The sequence below is a fragment of the Echeneis naucrates genome, chromosome 15 (assembly GCF_900963305.1).
Source record: "Echeneis naucrates chromosome 15, fEcheNa1.1, whole genome shotgun sequence".
Lineage (NCBI taxonomy): Eukaryota > Metazoa > Chordata > Actinopteri > Carangiformes > Echeneidae > Echeneis > Echeneis naucrates.
The window spans coordinates 3,254,654-3,272,488 of NC_042525.1; the positions used below are offsets into that span (position 1 = coordinate 3,254,654).

The 17,835-nt window shown below is 44.3% G+C and overlaps 3 protein-coding genes across 4 annotated transcripts; all 3 read left to right on the top strand.

Moving 5' to 3' along the window:
• The first annotated feature begins 2,309 nt into the window (after positions 1-2,309).
• LOC115055333 (calpain-2 catalytic subunit-like) lies at positions 2,310-7,726 on the top strand. Of its 2 annotated transcripts, XM_029521057.1 has the most exons (21): positions 2,310-2,690; positions 3,017-3,086; positions 3,227-3,345; positions 3,433-3,566; positions 3,646-3,814; positions 3,905-3,988; positions 4,071-4,156; positions 4,235-4,309; positions 4,398-4,558; positions 4,655-4,824; positions 4,935-4,946; positions 5,039-5,250; positions 5,385-5,424; positions 5,817-5,879; positions 5,956-6,013; positions 6,082-6,146; positions 6,326-6,394; positions 6,501-6,579; positions 7,087-7,203; positions 7,291-7,349; positions 7,422-7,726. In XM_029521057.1, exons 1-21 carry the CDS (start codon positions 2,454-2,456, stop codon positions 7,443-7,445), a joined length of 2,103 nt encoding a protein of 700 aa, XP_029376917.1. In that variant the 5' UTR covers positions 2,310-2,453; the 3' UTR covers positions 7,446-7,726. The 2 variants fall into 2 exon arrangements, with proteins under 2 accessions (XP_029376917.1, XP_029376916.1); XM_029521056.1 differs by having other exon boundaries at positions 3,646-3,988.
• A 277-nt stretch (positions 7,727-8,003) lies between these two features.
• LOC115055334 (calpain-2 catalytic subunit-like) lies at positions 8,004-13,616 on the top strand. The gene is made up of 21 exons (XM_029521058.1): positions 8,004-8,309; positions 8,434-8,503; positions 8,942-9,060; positions 9,234-9,367; positions 9,444-9,612; positions 9,710-9,793; positions 9,897-9,982; positions 10,725-10,799; positions 11,014-11,174; positions 11,237-11,403; positions 11,496-11,507; positions 11,624-11,835; positions 11,920-11,956; positions 12,049-12,114; positions 12,206-12,263; positions 12,343-12,407; positions 12,738-12,806; positions 12,915-12,993; positions 13,075-13,191; positions 13,293-13,351; positions 13,433-13,616. Exons 1-21 carry the CDS (start codon positions 8,073-8,075, stop codon positions 13,454-13,456), a joined length of 2,100 nt encoding a protein of 699 aa, XP_029376918.1. The 5' UTR covers positions 8,004-8,072; the 3' UTR covers positions 13,457-13,616.
• A 1,377-nt stretch (positions 13,617-14,993) lies between these two features.
• LOC115055229 (cofilin-1) lies at positions 14,994-17,381 on the top strand. The gene is given in 5 exon segments (XM_075353378.1): positions 14,994-15,139; positions 15,141-15,201; positions 16,185-16,474; positions 16,588-16,664; positions 16,751-17,381. Coding segments are annotated over 5 exon segments (675 nt in total). The 5' UTR covers positions 14,994-15,008; the 3' UTR covers positions 16,867-17,381.
• The last annotated feature ends 454 nt before the right edge of the window (positions 17,382-17,835 follow it).

A 17,835-nucleotide genomic window follows, 5' to 3' on the forward strand; every position in this document is an offset into this window, starting at 1 on the left:
GGTTTTTGGTAGCCCGGAGCGCTGGTCCAGCCCTCTTTCGCGTGCACGCCAGGGCGTACCCGCCAACACACACACACACACACACACTGCAGGGGGCGGGGCCTCCTTCACACTCACTTCCGGGCAGAGATTGAGGATAAAGTAAAATAAAATGCTTTGATTTATTATTATTATTTTTTTTTTTTATTTAAATTAAACAAAAATATGTCATCATGCCATGAGACATTTTTTTCTTATCTATTCAGCTCAATAAATAAACAATAACAGTAAACACAAACAATATTGGCAATATGTAAATGAACAAGCTATTTTCATGAAAAATATACTATTTTAATGCTACGTCATGCTTTGTTTTAGTTTTTGTATTCAGTGCGTGGTTTCTGTATGTACAGAAAATCCATTTAAATCCAACATTATGGCAGAATCCTTCCTATTCAAGTGTATTTCATGTAACAATACATGATAAAGGAGTGGCATTTTTCCTTACTTGCATTTTATTTATCAAGTGTTGGATCTGGATGAATAAACCACCAAAAGAAATGTCCTGTGTTTGAGTGAAACAGCATTATCGGGTAATGATTACCCATTATAGTAAAATAAATCATGCATTGTTATATGCTGTCTTCAATAAAACATTGCAGTAACTATAAAGTCAGATCAAAGTAAAAGTTAATCTTTGTTCATATTTAATTACTAGCTCCCATTCCTCTATGTTAATAACCCTGATAACCACTGACAACTAAAACAGCTGAGAGATAATGTGCTGTAAATGACGGCAAAGGTTAAAGGTCATCGGCCACCATAATTATCAAACCAAAAAGTGATACTCGATTGTTAAGTCTGAAATCAAACTGCACCCACAGTACTGATTGAATATCAGACAATTCAATCAAAACTGCTACAAGCAACAACCAAATACTGACGTTAAATCAATGATACATTAGCTTTTACTTAACACACATGGTGTCTGTTAACTGTTTGGTAAAAGCAATGTTGCATGTATAATTAATAATTTGTAATATAAAATAATAATGTATTCTATCAATACAGGGATTTTATTCAAGCCGCAGTGAAGCAGTTACACAGAAATCATGATAACTCTGTATATGCCATTACAATTATAAGTCTTTTTGAGCAATAACTAAGAAAAACAACAAAAAGAAGGAGTTCTATAATGAATCTACATTTTAAAACCAAACTGCTCAACTTTCTTTCTAAAATCATGTCAGTTTTTTTTTTTTTTTCAGTTAGCAGCAGAGGTCATGCTCACCAGCATATAAAAACCAGATGAGGACACTTCTGTGTCACAGCATTCTCACGGCGGCTCGTGACCCACCCATCTACCAGCTTCACACAGCGAGTTTTGCAGATGCTGTGCGTGACCTCTGGACTGTCATCCAACATGATATCCCAGGTGTCTGCTGGGTGTGGAGGGTCAACACTGAAAAATACAATTCAGAGCAAAGAGAGGTTTGTGTCAGCAGAGCATTCGTAAGGACGACTGTTCACTTCTAGCTCCAGTGTGTCCAGTAGCTGCGTACTGGATCAGAAAGTCGCCACCATCAACTCCCCAATATATCAGGATATTGTGACTTTTTTTTTTTTGTTGTTGTTCATTGTGTCCGTCTCCTTTCTGAGGTAACTTAAACAAAGTTGATATGCTTCTTTGTGGTTCCTCTGATATCTAAACATGGCTTATCCCAATTTAAAACAAACATTGTCGTCTCGGCCTTGTTATACTGATGTAACTGACTGAATTGTTTTACTAAGGACTACCTTTCCTTTATTCAGCCTCGAGGATGTAAGAAAAGAATCAGGATGTTCACGATGACACTTCAGAGCCTAGTGTGTTCATTCAGACATCCTCCAGGCTTAGGCCACTCTTAGTCCTGCACAATTGAACAGCAGCTTCTTTGGAAGCATTCAAATCTTCATTCACTGAACTCAGAGATTTGCGTAATGAATTTAATTGCTTCCAAAAACACCTCATATTTATAGATTTCGCAATTACCGTAACACCCACATCTATAAAAAATACAAACCTTGCAAATGGTTTTTGCCTGGTTCCTTTTCATGGTGCGTGACAATAAACACAATTCAAAGCCCACCACAAGTACACACACCCAAAATAGAAATGGTGCAATGAGAATAATGCTTCAATTTGCCTTTAGGTGTGTCCCTGTTTGTATTTCTGTGGCCAATGACATCTTGTCACAGATTTGCTTAGGGTTAGTGCTGTCTGCTCTGTTGGCCTCACCTGTCCATCAGAGGCCCCTCCCTTCTTTTTGTGTGATTCCTCCCTATCTTCTCTTCACCTGTGGCAGCTATAAAGCAAGAGGAAACAAAAGCACGTCTGGATTGTGTCCAGCTGGTGGAGGATCAGCTCACAAATCAGCCAACGCAGCTCGCAAAGAGGGAACAAGGTCTGTGTAAAGCACCGGCGAAAGGTGAGGATGACTTCCACGGCAGAACGACTGGCCCGTCAGCAGGAGAGGGAGAAAGGCGTCGGCACCAACCAGCACGCAGTGAAGTTCTCCCATCAGGATTATGAAACTCTGCGGCAGCAGTGTCTGGAGAGTGGACGTCTGTTTGAGGACAACTGTTTTCCAGCTGAGATGAAGTCACTGGGCTACAATGAGCTGGGGCCGTACTCATCGAAGACCAGGGGAGTGGTGTGGAAGAGGCCGACGGTAGGAAAAACTAAACGAGCCAGTGAAAACAAAAAAGGAAAACAGTCTGTACAGGAATATGATTGTGCCAATTTGTGTTGTCTCAGTGTCAGTGCTCACACACAAATCCAGAACAAACAGTTAATAAGGTTCCTAATTTCTGCTTCTGGATCATATTGATATTTAAAGTTTTGAAAAAGTAATTATCATCATTAAATGATACTTCCTCCCTGAAAGTCAGTCGTGTGATGTAGGTAAATTTACTTCCTACAGTTTAACCTGATTCTTGTCTATGACTAACCTGTTTCCATTCCCGCACATTTTCAACCTTCCTGTGTTTTTTATAGGAGCTGTGTTCCAACCCGAAGTTCATCGATGATGGAGCCACGAGGACGGATATTTGCCAAGGAGTTCTGGGTAAGCAGACAGAACCACAAATATCCGTAGAACAAACCCTCCACCCATTTGCACTTAGAGATTGCAAAAGGAAGAGCCGTGTTGCCACATTCTGCTGACAGCGCTGTGATACTCAACGAGTATCTGCCCACGCTGTGCAGGTGACTGCTGGCTTCTGGCTGCTATCGCCTCCCTGACTCTAGACCACCAGATCCTGGCTCGCGTGATTCCTCCCGGACAGGGCTTCACTGAAGGTTATGCCGGGATATTTCACTTCCAGGTCAGACCAAGACTCCGACCTTTGACCCCGACGTTCCACTGATTGTTTTTCTTTCTTTCTCCACTGACGGGTCTGTCTTCCTCTCAGTTCTGGCAGTTCGGTCAGTGGATGGATGTGGTTGTTGACGACCGTCTGCCCACCAGAGATGGAGAGCTGCTGTTCGTCCATTCAGCTGAGGGCTCAGAGTTTTGGAGCGCGCTGCTGGAGAAGGCCTACGCCAAGTACCGATTATTCCTGTGACATCTTTAGCTTAATTTAATGTGACTACAGATGTATTCACCTCCACTTCGTGTCTGACAGGATTAACGGCTGCTATGAGGCTCTGACAGGTGGAAACACTATTGAGGGTTTCGAGGATTTCACCGGAGGAATTGCAGAAATATACGTCTTAGCCAAAGCGCCAGCCAATCTCTTCAACATCATACAGAGGGCGCTGAAGCTGGGCTCCCTGCTGGGCTGTTCCATTGATGTATTGTCTCATTTTCCTATTGATTTGCATGCTGATCCTTGTGCCAACAATAATAATCACCAACTGAAAATGTTTGCTGAATGGTTTCAGATAACCAGTTCCTATGAGACAGAGGCAGTTACAGCTCTCAAACTGGTTAAAGGACATGCGTACTCGGTCACCGGTGCAGAAGAGGTACAGTTTACATTTCTCTGTCTCTGATTATGCATGAAACTACGAAGAAAGCCACTTTGCCAACAGCTGAGTTCTCCTTCAGGTTCATTACTTAGGCAGCCCGGTTCAGCTGGTCCGCATCAGGAACCCGTGGGGTCAGGTGGAGTGGACAGGGCCTTGGAGTGATGGGTAAATCCACAGAATCATCTAATCACCATTGGTCAACCTCAAGATTTTCCTAAAAGCATGATTGTTTGTCAAAATCAGATCCAGCGAATGGAAACACATCAGCGAAGAAGAGAAACTAAAAATGAACCACGTGGCTGAAGATGGCGAGTTCTGGTAAACATCGATTATCTGATCTCTCATATCACCTCAGAAACTTTCAGCTCCGTGTGACAGGACGCTGTTTCCTTCGTCTTCTTCTCAGGATGTCCTACTCAGACTTCACCCGGCACTTCTCCAGACTGGAGATCTGTAACATGACCCCAGACTCACTGAAGAGCGACAGCATGAGCCACTGGAACCAGTACCAGTTTGAAGGGATGTGGCGAGTCGGCTCCACGGCCGGTGGCTGCCGCAACAACGCAGGTAAGAGAAGGAATCATACGTCGCGTGTCTGAGAGGGACGTGCTTGTTGCTCTGCTTCACAGAAATGGTATAATTATGTTTTTCAATCTGTTCCAGCCACTTTCACATCCAACCCACAATTCATGGTGCGCCTGGATGATGTGGATGACGATCCTCTGGATGGGGATGACGGATGCACATTTCTGGTGGGGCTGATGCAAAAGAATGGGCGACGGCAGAAGAGGCTGGACCGCGAGCTTGAGACCATTGGCTTTGCCATTTATGAGGTCGGACAGTAATTTGATATTTCATGAGATCAGTCCTGGTAACAAATTCCTGATATTCTATAACACTGTCTGTTTCCTTCGTCTTCTTTTTTTTTTTTTTTTTTTTACAGGTCCCAGAGCAGGTCAGTCAAGATTTGAAACGTAAAAACAGATAACACACGAGGACTTCTGACACTCCAGTGATAACGATAAGTCTTTCTCTGCAAATCTTTAGTACAAAGGCCGCAGCAATGTCCACCTCGGCCCTGAAGTCCTGCTGCGACAGAGAGCCGTGGCCATGAGCAGCTCCTTCATCAACACGCGTGAAGTGTGTGACCGATTCAAGCTTCCTCCGGGCGAATACGCCATCATTCCCTCAACCTTCCACCCTCACAAGAACGCCAGCTTCGTCCTCAGGGTTTTCTCTGAGAAACAGGCCGCAACCAGGTATCTCCTGTTACAGCAGGAACCTCTGCAGCCATCTAGTGGGCAAAGATCAGTGGTTCCTTCTTCAACACATGAATCTGTTATTTTCCTGCACATCAACAGAGTGCTCAAGCTGTGTATCTCTATTTTTTTAGTCCACTGGAGGAAGACATTGGTGCTGAGATAGAGGAGGAGGTAAGAAAATCTACTTTAAATGTCACATTGTTTATAGGAATGTTGTATTTATCTATTATAAAGGAGGTCATGTTGGGCCATTTTATGAAAATATCAGTCCACAGAAAAATGCACACAACCTGCATTCAAAAACTGAGAATCGGAACAAATCCATCCGTCCAATCTTTCAGGATTTGGTTTCTCTGAGTATTTGCCTGAAGTTAGCTAAATTTTTATTTAATCTATCAGGATTCAGAGTCTCTCTTCTGATAGACTCACCAACCAGAGATTTAAAGTAACAGTAAATCATAAATATCTTTTGGATATCAAGATAATAAACGCTCTGTGTTGAATTTAAGCTGCAGAAATATGATGATTTGAGTAGAAAACATGCATACGTCTTTCCTTCACAGGAGATATCTGAGAGTGACGTGGATCCTCATTTCAAGCATCTCTTCAAGCAGATCGCTGGCAATGTAGGTGAAAGAAAAAGCACACACGTGGCTCTGAACCTGCAGTACAAAGTAAAACCTGTGCTCTGGTCTCAAACAGGACATGGAGGTATCTGCCTTCGAGCTGGTGCGAATTCTGAACAACGTCGTCTCTCACCGTGAGTGCAGCACTTTGAGAAGCCTGGTGGATGAAAGTGTAAGCTTAAGGTTGGTCACTTTCTTGCAGGGTCTGATATCAAGACAAATGGATTCAGCCTCGAGACCGGCCGGCTGATCGTCAGCCTGCTGGATGTATCCTCTGGAAAATTAAATTAAAGATTTATTTATTTAATTTTTTTTAATGAGAAATTGCACTTCAAATCTGCAAACACCCCCCCCCCCCCCCCCCCCCCCCCCCCCCCCCCCCCCCCCCACTGATCCAGCTGTGTGCTAATCAGTCAGAGTATTTAATGAACCTTAACGTTGGCCAGAAAGATGAAAGCAACATGTTGGGACTGATGGAATTCCACCTGCTTTGGAGTAAAATCCAGAGATACCTGGTAGGTTATGAGTAATGTGGTTTGAGGTTTGAAACAAATGAGTATCTCCTGCTGGAACATCAGCCTGCATCTGTTCACACAACTTCATTTTGCTCGGGTCATGCAGGAGATTTTCAAGAATCACGACACAGACAACTCGGGCACAATGAGCTCCCACGAGATGAGGGGCGCCACCACCGAGGCAGGTAGCGAACGTGGTTGCATGGCCAATCTCATGCTGCAAAATCCGCCTGATATTCTTCTGCAAAAACCGGAACTCCCTGCTGCAAAGTCCTGCGACGGTTGTGCCGTTTCAGATTGTGCCACAGTAACTTCACACATAACAAGCTGTAAAAGTTGCAATCAGAATGTCGGACAGATAACTCATGCCGATCACTGAGCGGGAACAAATAGCAGTGTGTTGGAGCAGCTTATGGCTTGTTTGCATGTGTAACATGTCAAGCCAGTTATGGCAAACCTGGATGAGCCAGCCAGTCGTGCTCATAAATATCCTTCATGTACACTTTACCAGACAAACAAAACAAGCCAGGGCGAGGCTGTGAACGAAAACAGACCCGCTGTCTGACACCCTTAAAACCTCCACTCCCTCGGGATCAGAAAAATGATCTGCGTTCGTGAAAGCGATGCTGCAAACAAAACAGTAAATTCTAATAAAAGATTGTGATTATTGTGTTTTATTTTTTGTTGCTGAGGTTTCCACGTCAACAGCCCCGTCCTGCAGGCCATAGTCAGTCGTTATGCCGATGTCCACTTCGCCATAGACTTTGACAGCTTCGTTGGCTGCCTCATTAAGCTGGAAATGCTCTTCAGTAAGTGTCAGGAAAAACAACACAACACAATGCATCTCTTATTAATTGCTATGTGAAACCAGTATTTGCTTTCTACACCTCAAACAGAAATGTTCAAGGCTCTGGACAGAGCTGAGTCCGGGAAGATTGAGCTGGACGTGCAACAGGTGAGTAAAAAAACAAAGGAAGCTGCTGGTTTGTTTGAACACCTGATATGAAAAGTCTTTTTCCTTTTACAGTGGCTGTGCCTGGCGATCAACTAGCTCCAGAGACACCAACACCAGCGAGGACCAAATTATAATCAGTCCACTGTAACTCATATCATTCTGGCAATAAAATAAATGCATCTTACATTCGCTCTTTATATTCCAAATGCTTAAAATGGAACAAAAGGCTTAACATTTATTTGGGCATCTATTCTTCTTCTTCTTTTTTTTTTAATTTATTCCTTTTTCTTTTGCATTGGTGTTTATGCTCTTTTAGTTTTTGCAAAGCTTCTGTCAAACGGTGGAAAATAAAGAAACCAAAAAATTGTGACCCTGAATTGTTCTTACTTCTGAAGTTTTGCACATTTTAATGGTTTGAAATGGCAGAAATATGAAATATTCACATCGTCCACGTCTCACTTTATGATTGTTGGTAAGTAAGAAGCAGGAGTATTGTTGAGATTTTACCATAATATAGTTATATTTGGAGCTACAGAGACTGTTGGCAGGATGTGGGCTCAATTATAGTCCATTAAAGGACTGGATGAAACGAAGCGAGCAATCTGGTCTGACGAGGGTGTGGAGACGGGTTATCTGTATAGATGACAGAGATCCTGTCAAACCACACTGACACACCAACAAGAGGCAGCTGCAGGTAACACGGACATCTTACAGCTCTCTAAAATGTCAGGCATCGCAGCCAAGCTTCAGCACAGCCGGGAGAAAGCACAGGGGATCGGAACCAACAGCCATGCAGTGAAGTACCTGAACCAGGACTACGAGGCTCTGAGGAACAGCTGTCTGGAGAGAGGGCAGCTGTTTGAGGATGAGTGCTTCGAGCCTCTGGCCTCCTCCTTGGGCTTCAACGAGCTGGGGCCACATTCATCCAAAGTCCGGGGAATCACCTGGATGAGACCCACGGTGGGTACCAGCAGGTGCAGATTCGACATCTGCATGTTGCGTTGTGTTTACGGCTTTACATCCAGCAGTGCCTCACCTGTTTTCGTAACGTGGCTCTGTCAGTGAACCTTGTTTGTTTCCACAGGAGTTGTGTCATAATCCAAAATTCATCGTTGAAAATGCAGCCAGGACTGATATTTGTCAAGGAGCCCTCGGTGAGACAAACAAGCACACACACAAATATATTTTGATAGCACAATCATATAGTTACTGCATCTATTTCCAAACATTTCCATGCTCGACAAATATTTAAATGGCTTTGCATACATATCTGAGGCTTCAAAGCTAACAGCTCTGTCCCGCCTGTCCTCCACTGTCATAGTCACACAGTCTTCTGTGACTACACCCAGTCTGGCTGAGTGTTTGCTTGCAGCTGCAATGTGGGCAACATTAGACAATGTCATAACTTTGGACGGCTGATATCTGCTTGTGCATACCTTTGCAAACTGCATATTTTGGGGATGCGTCACGATGACAAGGAAAAAAAAAAAAAAAAAAAAAAAAAAACAGGACATGCTTCGACACAAGGAATCCTGGATTTGTCATGAAATTTGACTGGAGTTCCTTTTGTGTCCTTTTCCCTTTATGTCAAGGTGACTGCTGGCTCCTGGCAGCCATCGCCTCCCTGACGCTCAACAAACAGGTTTTGTCTCGGGTAGTCCCCCATGATCAAAGCTTCGATGAAAGCTATGCTGGTATCTTCCACTTTGAGGTAGATCGGCTCAAACACTGGCCTGAGATGAAACCTGAAGCATATAAAACAGGAGAATCGACTAGGAGTAATTATATTATTAATGTATAATGTAAACAACAGATAGACCTCTGACCCCTAACAGACCTCCCTTATAGAGGTTTGATTGGATCTGTGTTGTGGACTCCTCTCAGTTCTGGCAGTTTGGCGACTGGGTGGATGTGGTGGTGGACGACCGTCTGCCCACCAGAGATGGGAAGCTGCTGTTCGTGCACTCAGAGGAGGGCTCTGAATTTTGGAGTGCACTGCTGGAGAAGGCCTACGCCAAGTAAGAAATCAAGCTCAGTCTGCTTCAGAGTTTCTCTCCGTGCTCTGGTCCTTCATGAATCTCTATTTCCCTGCAGGCTGAACGGATGCTACGAGGCTCTGTCTGGAGGCTCCACCACCGAGGGTTTCGAGGATTTCACCGGAGGCATCGCTGAGAGACATGAGCTGAGCAATCCGGATCCCCATCTATTCAAAATCATAAAGAAGGCCCTGGACAGAGGCTCCCTGCTGGGATGCTCCATTGATGTTTGTTTGGGCTTCTCTGTTCACTGTCATGTAGCGTGACCGCGGCCTCCTGCCCTCTGGTTGTTTTCACCTCACACGGTTTTCATCTCCATCCCAGATCACCAGCGCGGCCGACTCCGAAGCGGTCACCCATCGCAAGCTGGTGAAGGGCCACGCCTACTCTGTGACAGGAGCTGACCAGGTGAGGCCGCTGGGGCATTGTAGCTATGCTGCCAATCTACCCCTTTTCACATTCACATGTCTGTCCTCTGACTGCGAGTAACTGAGCGCTGATCCTGTGTCAGGTGGAGTACAGAGGGCGCATGGAGGAGCTGATCAGGATCAGAAACCCCTGGGGTCAGGTGGAGTGGAACGGAGCCTGGAGTGACAAGTGAGTGCTGCACAGGAAATCAGAAATAATAAACACAGACAGGACGAGGATCTGGGAGAACCTCCTGTGCAAAGACCTGCACATTTGTACCGGCTCCATCTCTTTCCTGTTCACGCCTTGTGTTGTTCGTAACTGTGAGAGGACCCAGCCTAGTGGGAATATTTCTCTCCTTTGTTTGGAGGTTTTAAGGTCATTTCATCACGAATGTAGCACCCATACAGACACACAGAGTCGGCACACACCCAGTGGAAAGGCCGGTAATTCCTGTTGTTCTCAGCTGGCTGTGTGGATGGAGGAGCTTCACTGGAGCTCCTGTGAAGGAGGCAGCTGGGGGCCCCAGGCTGGTCAGGGGCCATCGGGGCCACCAGATTGGACCCCACAGCAGAACCTCTAAATGACTCTGTCCTCATTAAAACAGATGATCTGAGCAGTGGTGGTGTTTGTGAATCTCTCAGGAGTTCATGAGAGGAGAAGTGTAATTCCAGAAATGCAACGATCAGGATGTAGGATCTCTATAATTATCTTACACCTTCTGCGGTTAAATTTCTAAAAGAAAAATCTCAAACTTAAATTTGTGCCAGTTTAAGAATCGTTTGACAATGAGTAAAAAAAAAAAAAAAGCTTCTGTCGTAAACGTTTGGAATCTGAGTTCAGATTTTGCATGCTGTCCATTAGTGCCAGTTAGTTGATGATCCCAACTAAGTGTGAAATGTATTTTTGTTTACCTTCTGTTGTTTTTTAGTTCTTCTGAATGGAGATATGTGAGTTCTGATGATCGTCAGAGGCTGGCAAACCGTTCAGAGGACGGGGAGTTCTGGTAAATATCTCTTCTCCAAACGTAGGTTTACTACGAGGTTTATTCTGAGTAGCCCTGGAATAAAGGTGCAGGTGAACCCAACTACAATATCCGGTGCTTTTTACAACAACATTTTTGTAAGTTCCTGTGTTGAGTGTTAAGTTCAGAGGTCACAAATAAAAACCTGGATTCTCAGCAGGAAGAGATCAGCCATTTTTCCTTCCAATTCCCACAGGATGTCCTTTTCTGACTTCCTCCGCCAATATTCCCGCCTTGAGATCTGCAACCTCACTCCTGACGCTCTCACGGGAGACGAGTACAAGAAATGGGCCGAGTCGGAGTTTGAGGACACGTGGCGGAGGGGCGTGTCAGCTGGCGGCTGCAGGAACTACCCAGGTATGACCGTGTTTTCCCGTCTTCAGGTGTGTCACAAACTGACTTTTGCTCACCTGTTGTAGACTCCTTCTGGATGAATCCTCAGTTTGTCATTAAGCTGGACGAGGTGGACGATGACGATGACGGTGATGAGGGCTGCACCTTCATCGTGGGCCTGATGCAGAAGGACAAGCGGCGCAGGAGGAAGATGGGGGAGGACATGGAGACCATCGGCTTCGCCATCTATGAGGTAAGAAAACACACCTGAGAGAGCGCCGGTCCGGACAGTACGAGGATCATTTTCATCTATTCTTACATTTTATTATTTCTCCCTCTGTCCAGCTGCCTGAGGAGGTGTGTATACAAAAAGGAAGGCAACTGATGAGTATTCAAAGCAACATTGTTATTACATTTCCAGCCATAAAAACTCAGACTGCAGATGTTCACACAGTTTCTGTGTCATTCCTCAGTACTCTGGACAAAGGCAGGTACACCTGAAGAAAAACTTCTTCCTGTACAACTGTTCAGCGGCCCGATCCGAGACCTTCATCAACCTGCGCGAAGTGTGCAGCCGCTTCTGCCTTCCTCCCGGAGAATACCTCATCATCCCCTCCACCTTCCAGCCCAACAAGAACGCAGACTTTTACATGCGGGTGTTCTCGGAGAAGGAGGCTGATTTTCAGTATGTTTGTTTGACAGATGAATGCAAGTGTTAACAATCACTGGGGTTCAAAATGATCACAGAACTGTGGCTTCTGGCTTTCAGGGAGATTGACGATCCCGTCGACTGCCACGTCGAGCAGGTAGAGCCGTTTACCTAAAGTTGTAAAATGCACTTCGGGTTGATCGAATCCCTTCCTTGCATCCAACAAAGCTATCACATTGTCATCTCCAGATCAACATTGATGAAGATGACATCAGTGACAGATTCAAGAGACTGTTTGGCCAGCTTGCTGGACATGTGAGTAAGCTCAGGATGTGATACGTCCGCTTGTTGTGCGGCAGTTGTTGCGTCTGTGTTTCACACAGTGTCTCTGTTGTACACCTCTCAGGACGTGGAGATCAGCATGTTTGAGCTGCAGAGAATCCTCAACAGAGTGGTGACCAAGCGTAAGAGAAACAATCCCTTCGGCCTCTTTCAGACCTTTTTCACCTTTTGCATTAATGTGACGGTGTCGTTCCCTCTCAGGAGATGACATCAAAACCAACGGGTTCAGCATGGCGACCTGCCGTAACATGGTCAATCTTCTGGATGTATCCTTCCCTCTTATCCTTAGAGATGCCCAGGAACACACTTAACTTAACGTACTTTTTCCATTAAGCGTCCTTACTGAAATTTAGATAAAGAGTTTGATGAGCTGGTAAAACTGCACCAAGCAGCCAGTTAGCGTAGCTTAGCATTAACACTGACGATAGTGAAATGCAGCCAGCCAGACTCTATCCAAAACATTACATAACCTGCTTAGAGGGACTTCCCACTATTTTAGGCAGAAAGGTGACAGATTGGGATCTGTTTCCTGAGTGACCTACAAGCTCAGTCATGTCCGTTGATCGTTCTGCAATTTTCTTTAACGTGCCTCAAAGAAAGACGGAAGCGGCAAGTTGGGACTGGTGGAGTTCAAGATCCTGTGGACGAAGATTGAGAAGTTCCTGGTGTGTTGCTCGTTTGTTTGTGCTGACATGAACATGCATTGTGTAACACAGAGGGGGTTATTAGCAGAATGGTGATATCACACGTTAATGAGCCGGCCTCTCCATCAGGATCTGTACAGAGAGAGAGACGTGGACCGAAGCGGCTGTATGAGCTCCTCTGAGATGCGTACGGCCGTAGAAGCAGCTGGTGAGGAGCCTGTTGTGTTTTCCCCGAAACAGTCAGCCGGCTGTCATGTGTTCTCACATATCATCTGGATCTTTTCAACAGGTTTCTCGCTCAACAACTCTCTGCATCAGATAATCGTGGCCCGCTACAGCGAACCAGATCTCACCATTGACTTTGACAACTTTGTGAGCTGCCTGGTCCGCCTGGAGTCGCTCTTCAGTGAGTCCCTATCAACACATTTATTTATTTATTTTTTTTTTTTACATCAGTGCTCATGCATACATCACATGGTCTTCTGGTTTTGCTTTCTTTTACAACAGACACCTTCAAGGCCCTGGACAATGATGAGGACAGTCAGATAGAGTTAGGTTTCATGGAGGTAAGAGATTGTTTTCAATCGTGAACTGACATGAAATGATGGTTTCATCACAAAGTGACCTGTGCCTGTTTTCTTCAACAGTGGCTGAATCTGTCGATGGTCTAAAGGAGTTCTGACTTCTGTCTGAGGGTCCTCATATCCAAATGTACTGCTGCGTGTTTTTGAATGAATATCAGTTTGTACCGTTTCACAAACATAATCAGAGACAATTATTAAAGATGGTTTGAATATCCAGAACCATAATAAAGCCACAAGCTCTGTGACTGAAATCTCTGACTCCTTCACTTCTCAGCTCACTGCTTTTCCTGATGCATTGTGGGATTTTGTGAGTCTACTTTTTAATGGGGCACAGCAAGTGTTACCACATTTGGACCACACTATATTATATCAATTCAAAATCAAATGCATTTTAAGTTTTTACATATTTTACACAGAGAAAATGTAATACTGAACCACAACATGTCCAACCATGAAAACAAAACGAACATGTCATCAGAAGAGAAAGAAAAATATCTTCTTTTTTTCTTGCTCTTCGGTATTTGTGTGGCCACGTGTGAACTGCAGGGCAAACTAAGAGCTGTATTACTTCAGTCTGTTAACCAGCAGAGGTCAGAGCTCTCATGGATTTGGATTTGCTGCCTTGACGTCACTGACCGGGTTGTGGTCTGAACTGCCGTAGTGCTTGCAGCAGCATGAAGTTTCCAGCTCACGCAGAGCTATGCAGCAGTCATTTCCTGTCCTGTGTGGTTCTGGTTATATTTCCCCTTTTACTGCTCTGAGTAGCTGCAACCAGCTGCTCGCATCACAGTTATCATTACAGAAATCCAGCAAATGAGAGCATTCAGTGGGTAGATCTATTGGGATTCTGATAAAGGGAATTTCAACCATTTTTACATATATCGATGGCAACCAATGCCTGCAATGTACGTGTTAACTGGTGAGCTATGAGCTACTCTGACAGTTGACTCTGAAACAGGATGTGGGCCGGGCCTCTGACTCTGCAAACGTCTAATCATCGCAGAGGAAGCAGAGCTGCTCTGATGCTGAAGCAGAATATTTGTATTCAAAAATAGCCAGAGTAGAAGTAGGAGGAGGTTACTTTGTACTACTCCCCAGAAAAAGGACTTAATTCAAAAGAAACAATGAGGAACACCATTTTCTACATTTGCAAAGTTCAGTACTTTACATGACATTAGACTGCAGTCACTGGGAATGTTTCTCCTCTCAGTGTTTCCAATAAACACAGCAGAAGAACTGGATTTGAATCCAGAATCTGACTGACATGCTGTAGAATAAGTGTTCTCAGGTCGTCAACACCTGGGTGACGACCTGAGAGTCCTCTTTCCTCAGGTGGATATAAAAAATCCTCTTGGCACATCAGTGCACTCATCCTGCCTTTTACCTTATAAGGTCATTGAGATGCATCTCAGCAGCAGTTGAGTTAAAAACATGAACAGGTTTGTTCTCCATATAAGGGTGTCAAGTGATGCTCCCGCCCATAACTGGCTCAGACTCACCTGAGGCTTCTCTCCTAAAAAGGACAGACTCCCCCCGAGACCACCTGGAGCTGGTTAACGGGGGCAGACAGCCGTTCCAGGTACTGAGACACATACATTCAATGTGATTTAGGCGTCTAATGCATTGAGATTTAGTGCATATGCTGAGGTTGCAGCTGAATCTGTCACACCTGGGAGGAGGGGGCGGGCCTACATGTGGAGGTGTGCTCAGCTGCCACAGCTCCTCCTCCATGAGTCAACCTGCTCTCCTTCCTTATGACCCCTCAGCAGTTTGACTGCTGCTGCCATTTTTCTCTACTGCCTGCTCCTTCACACATCACAAGCAAAAAAATGGTGAGTCTCTTTCACGAGCTTGTTTGGCTGGTTTGACTCCTGCCGTGGAGCCACTCCATTGTATTTGTCATTTGTGTGCACAAACTGCATGAGAAATGTGGAGTTTTGAAATGCCATGTCCTCAGTTGTACAACATTTCTGGAGGAAGGAGGGAGGGAGTGGGTGGATGTGTAAACCCAGACTCCTGGTTGTGTGTGTTTAATTTAGAGTGTGAGGTTGTTTTGCTGGGGTTTTATTTTAAGGGGGGGAAAAAGGAGGTTTGCTGAGTGAAAGCTGAGTGTGTGTGTGTGTGTGTGTGTGTGTGTGTGTGTGAGTGTGAGACACAGAGAGAGAAAGGACTTGTTCAAGGTGTGGTTTTGCCTCCAAAATGGAGGGAGCTTTGTTCGTGCTTGAAACTTGTTCTGAGCGAGTCCCTTGGGGCGGGCTTTCTTGTGCGAACTTGTTCTACAATGACTGGAATGTGACAGTCAAATCTTTGAAAAGTCATTGCGACGCTCCAGTCATGGTATGTGATGGCTGAAGGGGGGGGGGGAGCATCTGCATATTGGCTAAATAGTCTTTAACACCACTTTCCAAAGTCTAGTTTTGAAGAACTTCCTGTTTCTTCACCCCTCAGTTCTGCTTTCCGTCTCAAAAAAAACTAAAGTACAAGTGAACATCATCTGCTTCAATGTGAGACCAAATCTTCTGACAGACCTCATGCCCCGATAGTTTCCTCAGTGTCTCCCCTTCTGTTCTAATTTCTAATAGGATAGAATAACACAAGTTACACGTTTTTGAGTAAATTAAAGTTGTATTTTTTTTTCTGCATTAATCTTTTTGAGGCAGATCAAAATGAGACAGTTTCTTTATTCTTAAGCTCACTGACCTATGCGACCCTTTCAAAGGAGACCATCTAATGGATGTGAAGGTGATCAGTGTGTGTGTTTGGGGGTGGGTTGTGTTTTTGTGCTAAATCCAGATATCTTTCTCTCCTATAATAGACATCTGGGGTAAAAGTCGCCGATGGGGTGAAGGAACTCTACAATGAGATGAAAGTAGTGAAGAACGACGCTGACCAGAATGAGCGCATAAGATTGGCAATATTTCACATCCAAGAAGGCTTCATCGAAACGGAGACAGTCTACCGGCAAAAGGACCTGGACTCAGTGGACGACATATACAAGTTCCTCGTGACTCAGCTGAAATCAAACATCTGCCGCTACGTCTTGTACGACTGCCACTATGAAACCAAGGAATCTAGTAAAAAAGAAGAGCTGGTCTTTGTGATGTGGTAGGTTCTTTCACTGCAGCTGAAGCCAAACTTTTCCCAACTGCATCCGTCTTGAAGAGACTTTCTGATTCTGTGTGTCGAACTTGATGATAAAACAACCTTTTGCTCCTCAGGGCTCCTGACAGTGCACCCATCAAAGAGAAAATGAGTTACGCCAGCTCAAAAGATTCCATGAAAAAGATCCTCTCAGGTAAATTTGGTCAAGTTAAGAAGCTCAGTTTTACTCTTTAAATTTTTTTATTTTTTTTTTTTAAACAAACTCTTGTCCTTTTGCAGGAATCAAACACCAGATGCAGATGAACGACATCTCAGAACTCCAAGACAGGGAACAATTTATAGATAAAATGGGGAAAGAGGTCATCACACTTGAGGGCCACCCTGTGGGCAAATAAGGACCTGAGATGGTAACAGCAAAGTGTCCAAATAAGGTTTTTTTTTTTTTTGATTGGTTCAGTGTAAGTCTTAAACAGTTTGGATTGTGGATTAGATTTAAGTCCTGTAACACGAACCCTTGACGTTAACTGTGCAGCCGAAATCGGTTTCGACAGGCGTTTCACTCATTTGACATGACCATGCATTGATACTATTGTCTGCGGCTGGACTTTTTTGGCACCTGTATATTTCTAAAATCGGTATTTAACTTTAATTCATGTACATAAACGGAGTCCCTGTACACACAGATTAGGATGGAAAACGCGTATATCCTGAACACCTTTTGATAGCTTAGTAGGTCAAGATGGCTGTGCCTGGATGTTTGACAAACCTGTTTTTCTTACCTGGGGCACTTTGATGGAGACCTTTCACAAATGGAGATGATTTTTACAAAGAAAAACAAACAGATGTTTCAATAAAAATGCAGCAGTGGATGCACTGTCTGAGTATTGTCAAATAAATCCAATGCAATCTATTGTGTTTCTTTTTTAAAATTGTACGGCTGCCAGGAGTCATGGACGTTAAACCCTGTAATTATCAGGTGGCCATCAGTAGCAGCTGGGGATGTGCCCGGAAGTATGTCAGGTTTCTGCTTTCAGCCTGTTGGAAGCTGAATTTAGGGAGTTTCCAAAAATGGCCCCGAGCTTAAGCCAGGCTGTAAGGACTGATTTAATTGAACCGAGCTCTGCAAATGAAGCAGTTTGAAATGACTCACCTGGATTTGTGTTCTGCGATAGTGAAAACTTGTATGGCATTCCATCTACCGAAACACAGAATCACTTTTAGGCTTATTGGCTTCAAAAAACATTTATCCAATGATTTATATAAAACAAAAACATTGTTACTGTGATGTGGACTTATCTGCATCCAGGAAGGAAATTAGTTGGTTTCCCAAAATAAGATTGTTTCCTTCATGCTTGTCTATTCTT